We start from the raw sequence: 23,421 nt of genomic DNA, 5'->3' as shown, positions 1-23,421 counted from the left end.
AATGAAACTTCATATTTACCATAAAACCAAGACACATCAACCTTATCATCTTTCAAAAGTCAAATATGAACAATTTATTTTCCACTTTACCGATTTGCCCATGCAATTTTTCAAAAATTACAATCTTACCACTTTAATCCAACAGTCCAAATTTAACATGGAATTAAATCCTCAAATCCAATGTTTTATAGTATTTTACATCATTTTAAAATGTGAAAATAATATTTTTAAGCCTAATTTATCATCCTTCAAATTTTTCCCAAAATTTATTTTCGATTCGATTTATCGAATTTTTATCGGACTTTAACACTTTCTAGTTTTTAACACAATTTCCATATCAAGAATTTGATTTTAATAAAATCCCACTTTCAAGATTAAATTATTCATTTATGGAATAAAAAATATTTTTGGAAAAATACCACTCAGGTCCCTAAACTTTTCCTAATTTTATATTTTGGCCACTAAACTTTCAAAATTTATATTTTGGTCACTAACCAAAATTTTGGGTATTACAATTGAATCTTCATTGTGAAAAATAGCTAGAATTGGAATGTGAATATGGGATTGTAGAATCCGAGAAAGGTGATGAACTAGACAAATGCAACTATTGTTACTTTTCTTGAACTAGCATAGAGTATGTCTGATTAACTATTAGCAAGGGTTTCTTTAGTAATATTTGACTCCTAATAGCATAATATGTATCACTTAATCCCATTAAAAAATTGAGATAATTTTTTCTTGTCATCATCCATTTTATCTAGGTGGTGACACTTATCATTTTTCATATCATAACATGATATAGTAGTAACAATAAATGTGTGGGCATATAGTATGTGTATAGTATATAGTTTGCATATTAAACAGTCTTATATCATATAGTATACACTTTTTGTTAGGTAGTATATTAAATAATAATTGCTTAGTAAATAGGATTGCATTGCATGTAGTAGTTCATATTAAATAATAATTTATACAGTTTCCATTAAATAATTGCATATTATATAGTTTCATTAAATAATAGTCCATTTTTATTTTCTTTATAAATAATAAAAACCAAAAAAGAATAGTCCATCTTATTAGATAATAGTCCATTACATAGTTTTTTTTCAAATGCCCAAATAAGTAGCCCACACATTTGTTTTACAAATTTATAAATAAATAAAAAATAATAAAAAGGAAACCCTAGCCTAAATCCATGCGTAGTCGCCAGTTTTGGAGTGCCTTAGGGGGAAATTTTGCTTTGAAAAATCAAAGATGGAGCATTTATGTAGTTTTTGAAGTGATGACATCACTAATCACTAATCCAAGTGAAGAAAACCAAATCAAACTCCACCCTTGATTAGCTTTAATCTAAGGGTCACCGTCGCTTCAACCCATGTAAAAAGAAACAGAAATTCATGTGAGCCCTTAGATGAGATGTTAAATCCAAGAGCTCTCATTAATACACATCATGCATCCAAGTGAAAATCACAAAATAATCTCAACCATTGGATCAAGATTGGATCCAATGGCTAAGATTTCATCATCCAAAGGAGACTTGGCTCCTCCACCGACGTCCCTATCGATCGGAGAGTTTGTCGACGCGTCATCGGCGCGCGTCGCTGTCGCATCGCCGGTCATTTCAAACATGAAAAAAAGAAAAATTAGAACCATGGAATGTTCTTGAATTTAATTTGTTTCAACCATTTTGTAACCGCTTTTGAGCGGGAAAAGTTAGATCAAGAGCCAAATCCATTAATATAAAATGGATGCTATATCTATCAATAATCACAAAGGAATCAATGAGAGAATCAACCATCAAATACTAAGCATTTCAAGTGAAGAAAGGAGAGAAGAAAGAAGCTTACTGTCGTTGGAGGGACTCATCTCCATCTTGAGAGGGTCGATTTTTTTAAGGTGAGCTCCCTTTTATTTTTTTCCTTCATTTTTTGGTTCAAATACATGTGGTGGCCGAAACTCACCGACAGTGGGGAATGGTTCAGTCAGCATCGGAAGTTGGTGGTGGCCAGGGTCAAGTTATGGTCGTCGGAGCATGGTGGTTGGTAGTTTATGTTGGGTGAAGTTGGGAAAATCCTTTTGGATTTGGGTGTAGTTTAGGCTTTGTTTTTGGAGATTTTGGGGAAGATTTAGGAAAGATGTTGGAAATTTTCGTGTTTGGGTATTTGATTCGAAAATAACATGTTTTGGTTATTTTTTTGGTGTTAGTGGAAGATTGAAGTTTGATTTTGAGGGAAGAACATGTTAGTGCTCTTGAGAAAGTTTGGCTTTTGATATTAAAAAACATATTTTGGGTGGTGTTTTGGTGTTTGTGGTGTATTAAAGTGGGGTTTTGGGTAAGAACAAGGATGAACAAAGGTTGAATGTTTGAAGAACTAGGGAGTTTTTTTTTTTGGGTGAATTTTTGGCCAAGTTGGGAGAATTTGGGGGAGGAGAAAATTTTGAAATGATGAAAATGAAGTTTGTTCTAAAATTTTGTAATTATAATGTGTAAATTTTGTGCTATTTGCTTCATTAAAACACTCTACAGTTAGCGTGTTTTGCTTATGGATTTGTCTTTTCCTTTATTTTATTTTGGTCACCAAATGTTTGTAATTCATTTCCCAAATTTTGATTGAGTTCAATTTAGTCATTGATTTCACTCCAATTGCTTTAATTATTTTACCAAATGTGTTTAATTATTAATATTGAATGCCAATTTTTGAATCTTTTAATATGGTCACGTTTAAACATAGAATAAAACCTTTAGATTTCTAAATCTTTTAATTTAATCACTGACATTAAAACCAAACATTAGACTTTAAGTTCTTTAGTTTTAGCTTTAGTCATTAGTTGGAGCCTTAGTTTAAGTTCTTTAGTTTGAAATCAATTAAGCTTAGAATTATCCTTTTAGGATTAGTTTTTTAACAATATTAATTAGAAATAAATGAATAAATTCATAATTTGATTTAAATAGAATATCCATTGTTAGGATTGAAGAGACTCAATTGAACAATTGAAAATTGCATAAGGGGGTGAATTGGCAAAATTTGATTAGGAAATAAGGAGATTAGAAAGATAGAAAATTTGACACATCGATTTATAGTGGTTCGACTTCTAAACTAAGTCTACCTCAACTACCTTAGCTTCTCACTAAGGATTTTCTAACAAATTCACTCATTTTTATTTCTTTTCAAGGACAAAGAGATAACCTTTAAAAACTCCCTATCTTTTTACTTGGCTAAGATAGAAGAAGTAAACAAATAGACCTTTCAAAGGTAGGTGTTTACAAATAATTTAGCTCACAAGAACAAAATATATACAAGAGAAATGAAAATAAGAATGAAAAATTCTTCTCTTGTGTTTGATTGCTTGAATAGGTGTTCTAACCCTTCTTCAAGTGTCCTCAACTTGTATTTATATATTAGAATGTTGTTATGGTCGTTTCTAGCTGTTGGAGGTGTTTTAGAGCCGTTGGGGATCAATTTTCGTGCAAAATAAAGTTGCCCAAAACAGGGGGTATCGGTACTCCTAAAGGGAGTATCGGTACTACCTTTGTTTATATTTAAATCAACTAGATGTTACTAGTCGTTGGGGCCTAATGGTATCGATACTACACCTATGGTATCGATACTACTATGTAAAGTAGTATCGGTACCCTTTGGGTATCGGTGACATTTTTGCATTCTGGAATTTGAGCAATGCTGGTAGTATCGATACTACCTAGTGAGTATCGATACTTCCCTTACCTTTGGTATTGGTACTGTTCATGAGGTATCGGTACTGTAAGAACAATATCGGTACTACTTGTACAAAAAATTGTTTTGTGCTCAATTCCAAGTTTTAAGGACTTTGAATTATTTTTTAAAACTGTGAAAACTTTGAATAAATTCAATTCAAGTCCAAAAATATTTTGCCCTAAATCATTATATCAAAATATAGCTCAACATCCATTTATCTTTAAATATTGAGAGGAATGATCTTAAAATAACTAGACATTTCTTTTTCAATATTTTCAAATAAATAAGTATTCTACTAGTAGTCACTTTGAAAATTAAATAGGCTCATTAATTAAAACAAGAGGGTAGATGTTTGTTCATACGTTTAAATTGCTAAGGAACATCCTTATTCTTTTAAATAATAATTTGACTAGCTTGTCACCCTTAATTTTCTTTTAGGATTTCTATAAATTTTAAGGATGACAATGTTTCATATTTCGATTAAAACATAAGAAGTAATTGCCTTAATTCCGATTAGGGGGTTTGTTTCTTCTTTAATATGAAATAGATAAATGTTGTGCATCTCTCTAAAATTCTTTAAATATTCTTATTTTAGGAAATAAAAGGATCATCAACTAAATAAATATTCGAATTTCTTAATTTTTAATATAAGGACAAATTCATAATTGAAGGTACAATTTTTGAGCGTTGTGGGTGCTAATCATTCCCCAAGCGTAATTGACTCCCGAACCCATAATCTCTTAATCGCATATTAAATCACGCCTCTTTTTAATTTTTTATTTAAAAAGGGTGTATTGCGAGTTTTTAACATACCTAATACCAAAGGTTGATGACGACTCCAAACGTTTCAAATCTTTCTAAAATTTTGATTCTTAATTTCTAAACTTATTCTAAATAGGCTTTAAAAAAAAGTCGTCACGACACTGCTGAAGAATATGTTGTGGATTCGCTTGAGATGCATCACATTCACAAAATGTAAGGGGAACTAGGGCACTAAACTCATCCCATAGCTGTTTTAATCGTGTAAAATATGTTGAGATAGATGAATCACCTTGAACTGATGTAGCAATTTCTCGATGGAGGAAGATGTGTGATCCATCAGCCTTGTCAGAATGCTCATTTAGGTCTGACCAAACAAGAGCCGCCTTGGATGCAAAGACGATCCCTGCAGACAGATCTTTGCGGACGGTGTTGAGAATCCAAGATAAAACTAGCGCATTACAACAATCCCATTGAGACTCTATTGAACCAGTGAAATCCTCGCGACGGTAATCTCCATTGACTAGCCCCAATATGTTCTTGACGAGAAGTGCAATCGTCATTGATCTGCTCCATATATTGTAGGATTCAATCCCGGCTTAATAAACGAGGCAACATTCAATTAAGTTCAAAATAGTTTGAAAGATGGAGTTTTGTTTTTCTCTACTTTTACTTCCATTTGTTTTCAATAACCGTTAGTTAATCATTAAACAGATACTAACCGTTTTATGATGCAATCTCCCTTCTAATTCCAAACTTTCGTCCCCAGAATTCTCTTCCATTCCATGATGATCTAAGAGTATATTCTATTTTGCAGGCTCAAGAGTCTAAACACAAAAGTTGAGTTTCAAACATATATCAAATAATCAAAACAAAACAAAAAGAGAAAAAAGAGAGTAGTTGTTGGTGTTTTTACCTCATAAATGCACAATCAATATGTGCAATTTAATTGCATTCTTTGTAAAAATAAACTTGGAGTCCTGGATTCCTTTCTGTCTCACACATATCGCAGTAATAATCTGCCGAATCATCTTCAACAATAGGGGTTGCCAGCACAAGCGGATGCAAATGGTATTTATGTTTGAAACTAGACGGCGGCGGGATACACTCAGGATGCACATTAAAATATACTATTTGCAGCTGAAGCAGGAGTCCTTGAAACGTTTGCCACATTTTCTTCAGGGTATGTCATTGACAATGCTTTTCCCCAATCGTAGGAGATTGTGAGGATGACAACCATGCTTTATAGACCGAGTTTGATACTTTGCACATGAAACAAGCAAGTTGACATCGCATTTATTAAAATCTAATTATTCCAAATTTAAAACCAAAAATTACCGGTTAACTTAAAAAAGAAAAAACACATACAAACAGACAGACGTATATGTTATGTTAGAGAAAAATAAGTTCTTGGGTTTCGGATCTATAGTTGTTAGAAGCAATAACCGACTTCCGACCACTATTTCTAAATCATTTTAAAACTTTTCTTTTTCATCTACTTTTTATTATAAAAAATAATTTTTTAATAAAAATAATAATAGTAAATTTAATTATTAGTAATTTAATAATATTATAAAGTAATTGATAATGGAAAACGTTTGTTCATCTTTCTCCCATAAATCTAACCCCATAAACTTTTTGACCTAGGGATGACAAACAGATACAATTTCGTAGATTTCACACTGTACCCACTCCAATTGAGGCGGGGATGGGTATAACTTTAGTGGGTAGTGGGCGGGTGTGGATTTAGAAAGTGGCACCCGTCGCGGGTAATGGGCGGATGATGGGTTTGAGACCTTACCCGCCCCGTATCCGCCCACCCCACATTGGCCCGCCCACTAAATATCCATTAAATTTTGGACCATTATGAATTTAGGTATAATTTTAGAGACTAATTTATAAATCTTAATATTGTATAAGATATAACTTATAATTTAACCAAATATTAGGGATAAGTTTATGAATCAATTTTTTTCTTTCAAACCTCTCGTGCTTTGCTTGTTGATTACTGCACCAATATTCTGGTAGTTCTTCTTCTCTAAGTTTCAAACTCTAGTCTCCAGCTCATTCATGTACGCCTTCTTCCTCTTCTTTACTCTGTTCTCCTCTGCGGGTAGTAGAGTTGTATGTCACCTTATACACAGATCCAAAACCACCTTCCCCAATCTTGTTTGCTGCATCAAAGTTGTTTGTGGCCGCTTTAACTTATCGTAAGGTGAATACTTCGGTTTTCAGATCTAATCCTCTTAGTTCTGTTCAAGATACAAGGTCAATAGTCAATACTCCAATATTTTGATTTTGATATTCTGTTGAATCTAAGAGCATTCATATATTGATTTTGATTTTTAAGAAACACATTCTATGTACATATATTGAATTATCGATTTTGATATTCTTCTAAATTTAAGTGCATTCACACATTCCGCTGATTTTGAAAATTATGAATAATTTATGCATTATAATTTGTATAATCATGCATTGAAAAACAAAAACATCTTGAAAAAAAAACCCAAAACCAATACAACTTAGATTTGATCTTCTTTTTCTGGATTGGGATAATGCAAAGGTAAAGATCCAAACACCGGTCTATATTTTATTCATCCTGGATCATTTGCTTAGATTTGTATAAGCTTTTTGGTTGCTGGTGTGGGGAAAGAGATAAAATAATGTTTTAATTTTAGGTAGGTGAAACTTTATTATAATTAGAAACATGTGCAACAACAAATAAAAAGTCATTGTTTAAATAACTAAGAGAAAGTTGTGTCCATAATATTTTTACAACTCAAATAATTGATTTGTTTAGGTGTTTATCCAACATTTGTAATTCTTATCGCTAATGGTTTGTTGAAGTTTTGGGTTTATATAAGAAGATGATTAGGACAGATAATGACTACTGGTAGATGGTTTAGCTTAATATGGTAGTGTGGTTGGTGGTCTATAAACGAAGAGGTAAGAGACATGAAATCCACTAAAACAACGGAGGTTTTGAAGTTTATAGACGATGGCCTCGTATACAGTAAGTCTCAATTTAGGGTTCTAAGGACTGGTAAGGCGTGACCACGCCTTAACTGCATACTTCTTTTGCGATAGCTCAGGATGAATAAGTCGTGCCCACGCCTTATGCGAAAACCTCCTCTGGTCTTCGAATATAGCCCAAATTTTTTTTCGAGTTTTCGAATAATCCGAACATGGTTTTTTATCGATCCGTATCCGATAATCCAAAAAATAAATTCAGATACCCGATCTGAACTATCCGAAAATTGAAAAACGGATCGGATATCTGAATTTTTGGATCGGATCGGTCGGATCGGATTTTTTTGCATACCTCTAGTTGTCAGGCAGGTCTAGCCAGGTACGTCTTCAGTTGGGTAGTTGGTGTGGGGAAGAATTTGAGAATGTACCCGCGTGAGCGGGTGTGGATTTGAAATTTTTTACCCAACATATGTGGTGGATTGGAAAATATTAGGTGGGTATAGGGATGAGGGAGGGGGTATCCGCACCCGACCCGCCCGTTTGCCATCCCTACTTTGACCTACCGAGAATGGTTTCATTTTCCCCAACCCGACCCCGTTCAGCCTTAACTTAGCCAAACACCGAATAAAACACCGCCGCGAGTCCCATACAATGCTGGGAGACTCGTCGGTAGCAGGTGCAATCGAATTCCCAGTAAAAGCAATAGGAGTTTGAAGGTGAACGATGCTCGAAAGCAGGAAGAATCGTCCAAGTCCATTGATATGATCAATGCTCTGTTATCAAAGATTAGGTCTGTGAGAGTTTAGGTATGTATGCTACAGTCTGAAAATATTACAAGATTCTTTGTTATGAAATTAAACATGTTCCGATAATGCTTAATGATGAGGATGATGCTGTGTTATCAAAGAGGAAATTGTTCTTATTATTTAGGCATTTTTGTCAGAGATACTGAAATCATATACCTTTACAGTTGAACGTGCTTAAAGGTTCTCATGTCTGGCAAAAATGTCGATATACTATCCTTATAATGGTTTCCAATGGCCAAAATTGCCTGTAACCATATCTTATAATAAAAATAGATGGAAAAGAGTGAGAGTTAAAAAATATATTAAAATCTAATTTTAAGCATAATTAATTAACTTTTAGATTTTTAAGTTTTTAAAAAATATAATAAAATAATAATACATATTCATATGTAATATTGATGGTATATATCAATATATAACACTCATTTTGAAAATTTCTTCACATGAATTATAAAATTTATTGAGCCGAAAGATTAAAAATCTAATATACTATATTATGTCCTGTTAGCATATCTAATTAATTCGAGCTTGCTGAAATGATTGATGGGTTTTTAGCCATGAGAAAAATCTTGGTATTTAAATTTTCGACTAAATTATTAAAATAATATTATTTTATTCTCATTTTAACTAAAATAGTATTAATAATTATTTTCTGTAATGACATCTATTTCTGTCGCATAAGATGAAGACGTGTCTATTTGAAAGCGTCTTTTGAAAGATTTTTTCTCAAGAAAGCGTCTTTGCTTATGCTGGTAAGTCACATGAAATGTTTCTCTAAAATGAAAAATAAAAATAAAAATATTAAACAAAAAATTATATAAATTTTATTAAAAGAACAAGAAATTAGTCACTTTTATTGTAATTTCCAAACTTAATATTTTGTTAAAAATCACTAAATTATATAAACTTTATAATTTACAAAATTATAAAATCAGAAAAATATTTTAAATATTTTATAGTTTTCAATAATTTTAACTAAAATTTTTATAATTTTTTTAAAAAAATATTATAAGAATACTAAATTTATATTATATATAAAATTTAAAAAATAAAAGATTAACTATTTTTCAACATTTTTTAGCTCAATATTTTTCTTTCCATAAAAAAACATTAATTTTCTTTTAATAAAATTTATGTGATTTTTAACTCAATATTTCTATTTCTTTTTATTTTGGTCTCGGATGTCTTCAGCGTTGGAAAAACAACTTATGTGACCTGTCATATAAGTAATAACGTTTTTTTAAAGAATAGTTTTTAAAAAAACATTATAGATGTTTAGGTGCTTACTTTTTTTTTTGGTCAATATAGTTTTTTTGTAACATCTATACTAATCGAAAAAAAATTAAATATTTTTTTATATTAAGTCTAAAAAAATTAAATTAATTAAAAGGTACTCCGTCATTTTAGTAATTTAACCTAAATTTTCCCTTCACCGTTTTGAAAACTTTTCCTTCCGAGAAAATCAAGAAAATGGATACATCTGGTGAGAACTAGCTTAAACCTTTCACCTTTGCAAACAGAATAAAACAATGCGAAGATTTTCTGCCATGGCACTCTCGCTTATACCCAAACACCGTTATCTTTCACTCTCCTCGTATCCAAACATATACCACTTTCACTCCATTCCCAACAACGGCAACGACTACCATAATGACGAGAACAGCAACAACTTCTCGACCAGTTCTAAACCTGGGTTCGGCTTAGTTACCTTTAAAACCCCACAGCCCGACTTTGAACCCGACAACGATCATCATGCCGATGACTTTGCTTCGGATGTCGAAAAGATATACAGAATCCTCCGGAAATTCCACACTCGAGTCCCAAAGCTAAACCTCGCTTTACAACAGTCGGGCGTCGTTTTCCGCCACGGTTTAACCGAACGAGTTTTGAACCGTTGTGGCGATGCTGGTAATTTGGGCTACAGATTCTTCACTTGGGCATCAAAACAACCCGGATATCACCCAAGCTATGAAATTTACAAATCAATGATTAAGATTTTAGGCAAAATGAGACAATTCGGTGCCGTTTGGGCGCTACTGGAAGAAATCAGAAATGAGAATCCCCATTTCATAACGGCTGAATTATTTGTTGTTTTGATAAGAAGGTTTGCTTCTTCACGAATGGTTAAAAAGGCCATTGAAGTGTTCGATGAAATGCCGAAGTATGGTTGCCCGCAAGATGAGGCCGTATTTGGGGCATTATTAGATGCTTTGTGTAAAAATGGGAATGCAAAAGAAGCGGCTTTAGTTTTTGAGGAGATGAAGGTAAGATTTAAGCCTAATTTAAAATATTTTACTTCTTTGTTATATGGTTGGTGTAAAGAAGGGAAGATTTTGGAAGCTAAACATGTGTTGGTTCAAATGAAAGAAGCTGGTTTGGAGCTGGATAATGTGGTTTATAACAATTTGTTAAGTGGATATGTTTTGGGAAACAAAATGGGGGATGCTTTTGATTTGTTGAAAGAAATGACGATGAAAGGGATTGGCCCGAATGCTTGTTCATATACCATTGTAATTCAGGGGCTCTGTAAGGCTGATAGAATGGTAGAAGCAATGAGGGTTTTTGATGAAATGGAGAAAAATGGTTGTCAAGGGGATGTTATGGCTTATACCACTTTGTTAAGTGGGTTTTGTAAGTGGGGGAAGCTTGAGAGAGCTTATGAGCTTTTGGATAGGATGACAGCAAAAGGTCTTATACCAAATTCGTCTACCTTTTTGCATATTATGGTGGCTCATGAGAAGAAGGAAGAGTTAGAAAAGTGTTTGGAGTTGATAGAGGAGATGAGGAAGATTGGTTGTGTTCCAGATTCTGGTATTTATAATGTGATTATTCGATTAGCTTGTAAGTTAGAGGAAGTTAAAGAAGCTTTGCGTGTTTGGAATGAGATGGAAAGAAGTGGATTTAGTCCCGGAGTTGATAGTTTTATTGTTATGATCCATGGTTTTATTGCACAAGGGTGCTTGGTTGAAGCCTGTGAGCATTTTAAAGAAATGGTTGGAAGTGGTCTATTTTGTGTTCCTCAATATGGGGTTATGAAGGATTTGTTCAATTCTTTGTTGAGAGCTGAGAAGCTTGAAATGGCCAAGGATGTTTGGAGTTGTATTGTTGGTAAAGGTTGTGAACTTAATGTGTCTGCATGGACAATATGGATTCACGCCCTTTTCTCAAAGGGCCATGTGAAGGAGGCCTGTTCGTATTGTCTGGAAATGATGGATGCAGATTTAATGCCACAGCCGGATACTTTTGCAAAGCTCATGAGGGGTTTGAGGAAACTGTATAACAGGCAGATTGCAGCTGAGATTACAGAGAAGGTGAGGAAAATGGCTGAAGATAGAGAGATTACTTTTAAGATGTATAAACGGCGAGGGGAGAGGGACTTGAAAGAAAAAGCGAAGGAAAAAACAGATGGTAGAAAGAGGAGGGCTCGTCGACGTCGGTGGGGTTCAGCCCGTAGTAGATCCGACATTTAGTAGCTTCAATGAAAGGTTTTCATTTGTCAAGTAGTGAACTCAATCACAGAATTATTTCTTTAGATTGCTTCTCTGACAGCAATGAGATTTGCATTTTGTACAGAGTGGAGAAAGGGGAAGCCTCAATATTCTTTAAAAACAATCAGCTTGTTCTGCATGTAGATGGAACCGGAAAGAACTCAATGGTCACCACGTTTAGATGTCAAGACTTTTTCCCCTTGCTCATATCACTTTTTGGTACTTGTCTTTATTACATCTAGCTTTCCTTCCCTAGAAATGCCTTTTCATTCAAGAATTGGTTGGCTGCAACGAAATCCGAATCAAGTCTACAACCCTTGGTTATGTGATTGATAGTAACTCTTTGTGAGGGAAAATGAGTTTTTTTTCTCTTGTTTTGCTGTATCTTTTAGTGGCATGTGGAAGTAGAGCAGAGCCGCCGTGGATCTAGTTTGCATATCGGAAGCATGGTGCATAATTTTGATAAGCATGAATGGATCTTTTGTGGTGTGCATCCTGGTCCTTTGGACTAACTCTTGATAGGCCTATATAGGTGATCGTGATCAAGGCCATATAGAATCCTTTTATAAGGTTGAATGGATAGAAATTATTATTGAGTTTGCAGATCTAATGGCATCAATTATTAAGAAATACTAAAATAGCCAATAAACCACTGCCATTCCTAGAAACCAATACTATATGTGATAGCGTCTACTAGATTGATCAAAGATGATAAACTATTCAATTTTTAATCATATTGGTTGGACATGAAAGAATTTGCCCAAGTGCTTAAGATAATTGTTTGAAATTGAAGGTGTAATGACCAAAATTCATTTTTAGCACTTTTTTTCATTGCATTACCCTTTTTAGTTGTACAAAATTAAGCTAAACATGAAGAATACTCTACATAGTTTTCTTCAGTCAAGTTGAGCTGGTTTGTGTTAAATCGTAAATTGTTTTGACTTTCGTGTTTTTCTTCTCATCTTTTGGACCCGTCCTCAGATAATAGCTTATATGAAGATTATTGTGGTGTATTCTGAATGTTCTTTTTAGAAAAATGTTAACTCCTGATTATTAACTTTGTTTTCCTTCTAGGAACCTGCAGTCCTATTTACCCCACACGTTGATTCCTCTTTGACCATTTTGCTGAGCTCCTACATTAATTGTGTTCGTGAAACAGCTCAACAAGGAGGCTGTGGCTTTTCAAACTTCCTGTCTCTGCTCTTTGACTCTCTCAACAATAACAAATGGTGGGAAATAACTTTTTCTTATAATTGAAATGTTCAAAATATGGGCTATAATATTAATACCTGGGTCTTTTTGTAATGGAATGAAGAATTTCCTTATATTCATCCACTTGGGTAGATAAAATTTGAAAATTAATCAAGTTCATTCAGGTGGCAACCAACACTCTGGATTAGACTTTGCAATCCTTGTATGCATGGTTTACCTTCATGTTATGCTAATTGTGTTTAAATATAAGTTTATCGTACTTTATTAAATAGACAAAACCTGTTTTATTGGATTGAACTTGACTACACTTACATAATGGAATAAACTTCCACAGCAGATTTTTATACCTTGGTAATTCTTTGTATTCTGCTATGCAGTGTGTTTGTTATTGAATCCACTAATTTTACACTGCCCAAATTTAGCAGTCGTCATAATTGACTGACCTTGATAATAGAGTTCAAAGTTCTTCCTTCCAATGGTCAACCTTAAGATTTTAATGTACTTTATGTATAATCAAATCTTCCTTAGGCTTGTGTTTTATGTATGGAGATATCATTAGTGTTAATGGCGATGATCCGTGTGATCAAATATCTCCGCCTGCATGGGCTAAAGGCCGTCATATATACCTTTTCTTCTTTGAGATCTTAATGATGCAAAAATGGTTCATTTACTTGCAAAAGCACTTCAATGACATCTTCCGGTGTTATTATGCCTATCGGTTCCCCTTCTCCAGTGGTCACTGGGAGTGAATCATCCTGTTGATTTGTAGTATTTCCGAATCGAAGTCCCTTGCCTATTTCTTGCTTTAGGAGGACACTTCGAATTTCCACCTAAGATCTTCCATTTCTTCAGTAGTGATATTTTGCTCAATAAGCATATTCCTGGTCGACGCTTTTCACCATCGATGTCCATCTTCAATTCTTTGTTTGAGGGTTCATCGATTGTATGCTCTGTTTCGTTGTTCTGCTTTACGACAGCAGCCATATGACTGTCCTTTTTGAAAGTCACTTGGTATGTCATATGAAGGCATTGTTCTATGAAAGTATAACGATATATACATTTGAAAAGCATGACTTCTAGTTTATCTGATATATGAATGCTATGATCTTTGAATTTCGGCAATGAATTTAGTGTGTGCACGATTGTAACTATTATGTGTTAGAATACTGTGTATTTCAGGTCCCTTACGTATGACAATTTTTTTAGTCTAAAAAGTCTCTCACAATTGTCATGTTTCTAAAATCACTTATGTTATTTTGCACTCTGCATGGGTATTTAGTTGCACGAGTGGAAGAATTGTTGTGGACTTTGTCATGCATTGTACTAGTTGAGTTTTTTTCATTCATCGTACTAGTTCTGAGTTTTATCCTTCATCATATTATTTATGGGCTTTGCGATTCGACGTATTACAATAAGACTTGGCGATTTGATGCATTGAGTTTTAGCTTTCGTTGTTATTGAGCGTCTACTCCTATTGTTACCTAGACCTCGATTCCCGCTGTTTGGAGAAATAATGTGATTTTGAGTTTTGGAAACACCGTCTATGGAGATTAGCGGATGAATGAACAGTTAGAGGTTTATTAGCTCGTATTTGCACACTGACATGTCATTTTAGTCTAAGTCTGCATCTGTTGTGTTAATGCCTGATCTCTAGTTAATTTCAACACACAATATGATCTTTGGTTAAATTTTGTTATTCTCACGCTCTCTTGTTATTTTATGCACTTAGAGACTACACTGAACTTTATAGTTCATTCTCCGATTTTTTTTCTCATTCCAAGCTGATTTTGTACTTTAGGTTTAGATTCGATATCAACCAAAGGATCTCGTTTTTAACTTAAACTTTATTTCCAAATAATACTAATTTAAGACTCATCTTTGGCCATGTGACTTTGAAATCATTTTATGTTGAATTTAATGATTTATTTTAAACTTTCTGAAAATATTAGGAGCTTTAATTGATTTTCATTATATGACATTTTAGGTTTGATTGTAACGTCTGGACTGAGTCTTGAATATTACATTTAATAATATCAAGGTTAAATTTGAATTCTCAAACTATATAATTACTAACACTTTTTTGAAAAAATGATTTCTTAAATGATTTTGATAATATATATTTTAATGTTTTGTTAGTGACATAAACTACATCTTTATAACCAATGAAATTGTGATGTGTAAAATCATAAAAAAATGAATTTATCTTTCGTCACCTCATCCTTCACATAAGCATAAAAAAGTGATGACTATATTAAGGGTTTTAATGGGTACACACCATAGTTTAGGGGATTATTCAACTACAAGATAAGTATGAAGGCTTATTTAAATATGATGTTGCAGTTTGAGGGGGTTTTTTAATATAGGGAAAAATATTTCATATATCATTAAATTTTATTCGTTGATTTGTTTATATTATTAAATTTTTAATTTTTATTAATTATAACATTGAATTTTAGTTTTACATTTAATTATATCACTTTGTCGTTAAATCAGTTACATGATGATGACATAATTAATATTTGTTAATGACCTAGTGTGGTTGTTATGATGCCTAAAACGATGTCGTTTTATATACTGAATTTTAGGGGTATATCAATTTTACCACTTAACTTTTAACCAGTTTTATTTTTTAGCACTATATTTTTCAACTGCCGTCGGTAGCCAAACACTACCTTCATTGGTCATATTTTACGACAAGATCGATACCAAAATATTCTTATTTCACTCCACTTTCTTTTCTCAGGATTAGTTTTTTCCCCCACAAAACTCACTTAAAATCGACAAAATTCATTTTAAAGTTTAATGTATTAATACTCTAATCTCTTTCAATGACAGATCCAATAAGAGTAATTTTTAGGTATGTTGTTGTCTTCTCGAAATAATATTTTTCAATGTTTAAATTTTTGAACAAATACCTCAAATCCCGTAAATTTAAGAAAGTCTTCAAATATTTAAAAATAATAATTTTTTTATTTAATTTCATCGATTTTGAGTGAGTTTTATCAAAAATTAATTATATGAGAAGAATGATGAGTGAAATGTAAATATTTTGACACTAATTTTGTCGCAAAAGATGATTAGTAACAGATAATGATTGCATGCAGGCGATAACCAAAAAGTGCAATGTCAAAAAAATAAAATGTTCAAAAATTTAGTGACAAAATCGATACACCGTTAAAATTCAATATCTAAAATAACATCGTTCTAAGCATTAAGACAATCACATTAAAATAACATCATTTTATATGATATGTCAAATCAATAACTGTTAATAATGTCATCATCTCATTAATGATTTAACGATAAAATAACATAATTAAATATAAAATTAAAATTTATTGTTATAATTATTAAAAATTTAATAATATAATTAAATCTACGAATAAAATTTAACGATATCTGAAGTAGGGGTGTGCAAATCCAGGTACCCGGATTTTCGGGTACCCGATTTCTGGGTACCCGGAACTTTCGGGTCGACGATTTCTCTGTCAGTGTCCCGATCCGGATGTTACGGGTACCCGGTAATCAGGTATCCGGATTTTGCGGGTACCCGGTAATCGGATACCCGATACCCGGTTTTTAATTTTTTATTTTCAAATTATTAATTTAAAAAAATATATACACAAATTTAAATGTTCAAAACTTCGAATTACATACTCTAATATCCGAACATAAAATTTAAAAGTTTAAAATACAAAATATAATAATTCATAATATAAATAATTCATTATATTTTATATAATTATATATAAAAAAATAAAAAAAAATAAAAACTAACCGAGTACTCGGGTAACCGGGTACCTGAAAAAACTAGATTTTGTGACCCGGGCCCGACCCGGGAAATGTCGGGCCGGGTACCCGACCCGGCCGGGTAATTTTTTTTAAAGAATTACCCGATTTTTTATATCCGGGTCGGCGGATCGACAGGTCGAGTCAACCGGGTCGGATAATTTTACACACCCCTAATCTGAAATAGTTTTACCTTTAATAAATTATATTTTTAAAAAGAAAACGCAAAGCTAGAAATAGTGAGAATAAAAATACCGGCACTGAGTTACCAATCCAAGTCCTTTTCAAACTCGTCTAGTTGTAAATATTTTCCTTTTTAGCATAAATCATAAATGGTTTAAATCCAAACTCAGAATAGTATTCTATTCGCACTAGAAAAGCGAAAACAAGGGTGTTTTCTGTTTCCCACAGATCTAAGATCCAAAATCCAATTTTATCAGTTCTCTCCTCTAAGGTGAGTTTTCCATTCGCTCTTGATTGTTTTTTCTTCCATTTTATCTTATATTCGAAAGCTTTCTTATGGTTTGGATCTGCTTTTCATTTCTCATTTTGTTTGTTTGGCGATGCTTTCTTGTTCCAATGAAACAGCTTCACATTTTGTTTAAATCTGTTATTTGTTCAATACAGGAATAACATGTCAAGAAGGCAAGTTAGTACCACGCGCCGCTTTGTCGACAGCGGAAACTACCCCTTCGCTGGTGCCTTACAATATAAATCCCGATCTTCTCCCATTTTATCTATTGGTCTTGTCATAGTGGTATAGCTATCTCATTCCTTTTCTTTTATTTATTTATTATTAAATTAACTGATGTAATCATTTATCCTCTCTTTTTTGTTGTTGAAAAATCAACTTCCAGGGAGCTATCCTTCTTATTGGCTACGTCTATAGTGGCTCGGGTATTCTTCATATTAATGGAATTTCTTGTTTTGGCTTACTCGTTTTGCTGTTCAATATGCTAATTTTATTTGTTCAACTAATTGGCCATACTGTTCATTTTGGGTGGATACAGGTAAATCCCGAGTTGTCAGTCGGCTCCAAGGTGAATTATGTTTTACTTTCTTCCTCATTGGATTTGATGTTCACATTGAAATTAACTTGTCTAGTTACTGTTTTTTATTTGATTTTCGCCACTATGTTGTCATGACATCTCTTCGAACTACTTGAATATCTAGCGGATTCACTAATGCTAAGTTTAGGAGAGTGGATTTGGACATTGTTAACAGTTAGTTGTTATGGGGATATGTTTCTTAAAGCATATAAATAAGATTGTTTTTTTTAGGATTCATTGGAGAGTATTTGGAGGGTAAAATGATATTAGAGGCCTTGCTCCTGCATTTCATTGTTATGGGGCTTTCTTTCCTATGATTCTTTTTCCATAGAATAATCTCTTACCAATTGTCATGATCCTCTCCTTCAGTGCTTTTTGGAGGAAGGGAAGTTGAAAGATAAGGTAGGATCCAAAAATTAGTCCCTTCCATTTCATTTAATTATGGCCTGAGGAATTGTAGGGATTCTCATTTATATGTGGTAGTGACATTAGTCAGATATGGTTTGTGTGTTCTGTGATAACTGGAACATTTGAAGTTTGGTTATAACGGAATTGCCATGCACCGGAAAAAGGGTATATTTTCATTTAGTGTTGTGTAACAGTCCAAAAATCAATGAATTCTTGTTATCTTTGTAGGTGACTATACATGCACACTAGAAGTTCAGAGGGCAATACCATTTTTGAAGAAGGCATATGGTGACAGCATGCACAAGGTTTTGCATGTAGGCCCTGATACCTGTTTGGTGGTCTCCAAACTTTTGAAAGAAGAGGGAACTGAAGCCTGGGGTGTGGAACCATATGACATAGAGGATGTTGAAGAAGATTGCAGGAGTCTTGTGGGAAAAGGCATTGTACGTGTGGCAGATATCAAGTTCCCCCTTCCGTATAGGTCAAAGTCTTTTTCTCTTGTTATTGTGTCAGATGCCATTGATTACTTGTCTCCAAAGTACCTGAACAAAACTCTGCCTGAGTTCGCAAGGGTTGCCTCTGACGGCCTAGTTATTTTTGCAGGTAAATCCTCTTTTGAGTTTCTTATAAATTATAAAATTAAGAGTTACTCAGGCAATGAAGGTGCTTATATCCAGATATATTTGCTCATGAAATAACTGTCTTGTAAATGAAATTTTTTTCTGGTGTAATTACAGTGACATCTGTCTATGTTAACACTGCACGAGTAACCTCCATGGCCTTCCACGAAAAGTCCATATGTTGAAACTTTTTTTTATCTCTCTGGTCCCTTTTCTGCATAACTTGTTACACCATCCAGGCACCTACACTGCCGGCACTAAATGTATATGAAATACTATAATCCGGTAGATGCTAGACAATTCTTCTTTATACTAGCACTTAATTACCAGTCTGGAGAAGTTATACTACTTTGAAACTTTCCTAGAGGTTATAGTTGAAGCCGTCAGAAATTTTGGATAGATGTAGTACATTGTCTCTTGGTTTTCTTAATCAAGTTGGAGATTCATCACAGCTTTTACCCCTTAACATATTTGATCCTTTCTTTCAGTATGTTTGAATTTTAATTGCTTTCATTTTGTTGATCAGGTTCCCCTGGTCATCAGAAGGCTAAAGTGGCAGAATTATCCAAATTTGGGCGGCCAGTAAGTCTCTATCTACTTATAACAATGGAATTTTGAATTGAAATAAGCCATATTCTATCTTTTAACATTCATCTCATCAAAATTGCCACTTAGCATTTTTGTTTCAGGTAATGCATCAAGATCAAATTTATTGGATATTATCATATTCATGTCGATTGTTTAGACTTTCAATTACAAAATAAACAATTGTGCTGATCAAAGTATTGATGAGATTTCATTTCGAGTAGTTGGAAATTTAAGTAGTCTCAAATATTCAGCTAGAAAGAGGTCCAAAAGATTGGGTTTCGGTTTATATCTTTCACTAAATTAGCAACCGGGAACAAAATTTTGAAGTTTAAGATAGTGTAAGTGGGGTAACGAAAAGGTTTGTTTGTAGTTCATATGGTTTTTCCACCTGTTCCTGTTGTGATCCTTGTTTCTGAATTATTTCACTAAACACTAACATTAGTGTGCTTTGTTGACCTTATCATTAACACATATGTTCCGTATGTGAAGGCCAAAATGCGGAGTTCCACTTGGTGGGTTCGATTTTTCGACCAAATTAGTTTACAAGGAAATGAAGCTGTCACTAAGAAGTTTGAGCAGGCTGCATCATCAAAGAGTTCATACCCGCCAGCTTGTCAAGTGTTCCACCTAAAACCATATCAGTGATTCAAAGAGTAATTCATCAAGGTGAAATTCTCATTACTTTTGTTTTGTCATGCTTTGAAGGTGAAGTAAATATATCTTCTGCTCCCAGATTACGTGTATACACTAAATTTGGTAAAGAGATGTTGATATCACTGGTGTTAGTTCCCCTAACATTACACGTTTGATATTTATTAATTCAATTGATGAAAAAAATACACTTGTTTCGCATGTATTTATTTAGTACATTGTTGTCTGGATGTGGAAATCGATCTAGCTTATCAATAGATCAATGAGATTATTTGAAGCTCTTAATATAATATTACTAACACTAAAGAAATTCAGTAAAATAAAAAATAATCTAAATATAGAGTGATGATTGACATTTTTCTAACTATGATCAAATTCCAAGTTGCTAAATATTAAGTATTCATTTTATGTAATCCAAATTAATAAAAGGAATTCTAAGCATCATTAACTACAAAGTTATCAACTCTGAATATAAAATTCTAAATCGGTTTCGATGAATCAATTACCGCTCATTCAATTGTTTGGTCTGCATAATTACTAACTCGTGATTCAACAATATCAATTAGACTTTTCTAATATTTAGTTATGTAACATTTCAACCCGACCCGAACGTATAACATACAAGTGATGTATTCGAATAATGGAGCAAAACGAGTTCATTCAGGTACAATTCGAGCATATATAAAAAGTTCAAGGTTTTAAAATAATTTAACATTCATTCAATTTTGTAAAATGCAATCATGCATCAATGAGATTTTACGCACAATAATCACATTAGGACTTGATATAAAATTTCTTATTCACTAACTTGATTTTCTTCCCATCCAAACATCAAAGATCCTTTCAATTTCTTTGAAAATCACATAAATGTTAATCTTATTCTTCATTTTAAAACTCATTTCCATAGTTTTTTCAAGAAATTTTAGTGGTTCTTCATTCTTCTTCTTCAATTGAGGTAAATTTTTTGTTTCGAAATCATATTCCTAAATCATTTTATTTTACAAATCAAAATTTGTATTTTTTAAGCAGATTAAGAGTTCTTTAAACTAGTTTTAATAAATCAACAAGTATTTTTAAAGATTTAATGATTTTCTTCGAATGCTTTAAAGTGACTTTTAAAAAAAATCAAGTTCAAGTATTAAGTTGTTAAAAGAGGTTTACACTGAATTATGATTAAATATGTTTATATTCTTTGTTGGTCTGAAAAAAAAACTTAAGGAATTGGAAATTTATCTAAATTAGTCCATATTTTTTTATTAAGGAAAAAATTGTATTTGATAAGTAAATTGTTCATTTGATGATTTCTTTATTGTTAATATTTATATTTTATTTTATTTAATAGGCATATTTTTTATAGTCTGAAGTGATTATAATAATAGTGTTTTTTTATAATATTTCTTAAACATTGACACCGTATACAAACCATGCAGATTTAATGTGAAATGGAAAAGCAAAGAGAAAACCATTTAGCTTTCAACGAGCAAATGAAAGCATAATGGTGAATGTTCCAAGGTTGTTGCTTGGTACGCATGATTTTTAGCATTGAATGGAAGCTTAGATTCCTAAAAGTCTCATAAATTTTGAGAGTTTCGGTACGAGAACGCTTCTGGTAATGTAAAAGTATTTTTTATCTTATAAGTAATTCTAAATATTTGAAAATTAATTTAAAATCAGGTTGGAAAGTAATTTTCAACCTAAACTTAAAAGCTTAATTTTTTAGTTTTTGTTGTGGAAAATCATTTTGGGGTGAAATTATATTTTTATATTTAATCATTTAATTTAAATTTATAACATAATGTCTGAAACTGACATTTTATGTTTCCAAAATCATTTTTAACAACAATCTCAAACAGTTAAATTTTAAACTCCATTTTTTAAAAACATTTTTAAAAATATCTTTTACAACACCTTTTAAAATTAATTTTCAAAATTAATATCAAAGTATTCCTACAGTTTCGACTTTCGTTTGTAAAATGATACCTATGTAAGTGTTTGATATGATCACGATGATTTGTGACAAATAACACTCTCAAAATAATATCAGATGAAGCATTAAATAATCAATCTTTTCCTTTTTATTTGAGCTATAAACCCTAGCTTGATCTTAGACTTCAAAATTATCAAATATTCGATCACAAAGTAAAAACAATAATTAGTCATCATATTTTTACCTCACTATGAATTCGATCTAAACATCAACCCAAGAAGTTCTTCATTCTCATCAATGATTAGTCTAATGGGCTTTAGAGAATTAAGGTTAGTTTTGATGCATTCTGGTTCGAGTAGTTACGTCTGTAAAGCGTGTATACACTATCAATAAACAAAAATTTAATTATATTATTATTTGATTTCAGATAAATTTTAGATATCGAAACAATAGATATTATAAATTAAATTATTGTCACTAGTTGTATTGCCATACTAGGTAATCGGGTGAATCCGTCAAGTATAAACGTATTGGGTAAGAAACAAGATCAATCGTCAGTCCAACAAAACAGAGTTTAGTTCATCATAGACTGAAAAATCACCACAGGATCACAAAATTAATCTTCCATCAACAAAAGTAAAGGAAAGAACCTAAAGTGAGAATATATGGAAAAAATTTTGAGTACTGCCCTCCGATTCTCTTTTTCTTCTTGTCTGAGGTTTGTCTGTGTCAAAGAATTCTCTTTTTGCCATCAGGTGTTTTTCTTTCCTTTCATTTTTTTTATCTCAAACCCTGGAAATTCGTGTTTTATTGTACAATAAACTTGTTTAAAAAAATTTACAAGGACAATGTCACAATAGTAACATGCTTTTAAATAATCTAATATTTCGTCAATTAATTAATAAAAATTTATATTCTAATCAAGTCAATCAAGAAAATAATGCAAAAGGAAATCCCCCATCAAAATGCCCCTTGTGGTATTTGGAACAACAACCTCTGATGTCCAATATTGGGGCAATAAAATTTAACAATCACGTTCAAGCCAGGGTGGAGAAAATCGAGTCTCTATGGACTGACAATCAGGGCAAACCACCTGGCCTGGCTGTCATTGTTTTCATATGAAACCACTGCGCGCCCAAATAATTAAAAAAAACAGGCTCATAGGCAGTGATCGACCAAGGCAGTATCAGGTGCGGTCTCACCCTATAGAAATTTTAAATCCTCTTGTATTTAAGATATCCTTCTTATATTTTAAGCTAATTTCGCACTTTTAAAATTTTATAATTTCACATCTCTTAATATTTTAATATAATTTCTTAAGTTTTCACCCCTAACATATCTGCTCATATTTAACAAGAGACCCATATGATGCATGAACTCCAAGATCACTTGACCCACTTGGATATATAATTAATAGACAAAAACTAAATCAACT

General features: G+C 32.5%; 2 protein-coding genes across 2 annotated transcripts; both read left to right on the top strand.

Annotated features, from left to right (window-relative positions):
* The first annotated feature begins 9,679 nt into the window (after positions 1-9,679).
* LOC120122452 (pentatricopeptide repeat-containing protein At3g49730-like) lies at positions 9,680-22,282 on the top strand. The gene is made up of 3 exons (XM_039141588.1): positions 9,680-11,961; positions 12,817-12,935; positions 22,268-22,282. Exon 1 carries the CDS (start codon positions 9,784-9,786, stop codon positions 11,722-11,724), a length of 1,941 nt encoding a protein of 646 aa, XP_038997519.1. The 5' UTR covers positions 9,680-9,783; the 3' UTR covers positions 11,725-11,961; positions 12,817-12,935; positions 22,268-22,282.
* On the top strand, positions 17,019-20,256 carry LOC120122453 (probable pectin methylesterase CGR3). The gene is made up of 7 exons (XM_039141589.1): positions 17,019-17,197; positions 17,371-17,500; positions 17,601-17,640; positions 17,754-17,783; positions 18,429-18,803; positions 19,347-19,402; positions 19,898-20,256. Exons 2-7 carry the CDS (start codon positions 17,378-17,380, stop codon positions 20,051-20,053), a joined length of 780 nt encoding a protein of 259 aa, XP_038997520.1. The 5' UTR covers positions 17,019-17,197; positions 17,371-17,377; the 3' UTR covers positions 20,054-20,256.
* Positions 22,283-23,421: the final 1,139 nt, after the last annotated feature.

Source organism: Hibiscus syriacus, unplaced genomic scaffold (genome assembly GCF_006381635.1).
Source record: "Hibiscus syriacus cultivar Baekdansim isolate YM2019G1 unplaced genomic scaffold, ASM638163v2 tig00110387_pilon, whole genome shotgun sequence".
Classification (NCBI taxonomy): Eukaryota; Viridiplantae; Streptophyta; class Magnoliopsida; order Malvales; family Malvaceae; genus Hibiscus; species Hibiscus syriacus.
The sequence above is the reverse complement of the archived record's forward strand: the minus strand, read 5'-3'. Positions and strand labels throughout refer to the sequence as shown.

Coding starts and splice junctions, on each gene's coding strand:
- LOC120122452 (XM_039141588.1), top strand. CDS start 9,784: ATGCGAAGATTTTCTGCCATGGCACTCTCGCTTATACCCAAACACCGT.
- LOC120122453 (XM_039141589.1), top strand. CDS start 17,378: ATGTCAAGAAGGCAAGTTAGTACCACGCGCCGCTTTGTCGACAGCGGA. Junction 17,784..18,428: donor AGTTGTCAGTCGGCTCCAAG/GTGAATTATGTT, acceptor TTATCTTTGTAG/GTGACTATACATGCACACTA. Junction 18,804..19,346: donor CGGCCTAGTTATTTTTGCAG/GTAAATCCTCTT, acceptor TTTGTTGATCAG/GTTCCCCTGGTCATCAGAAG.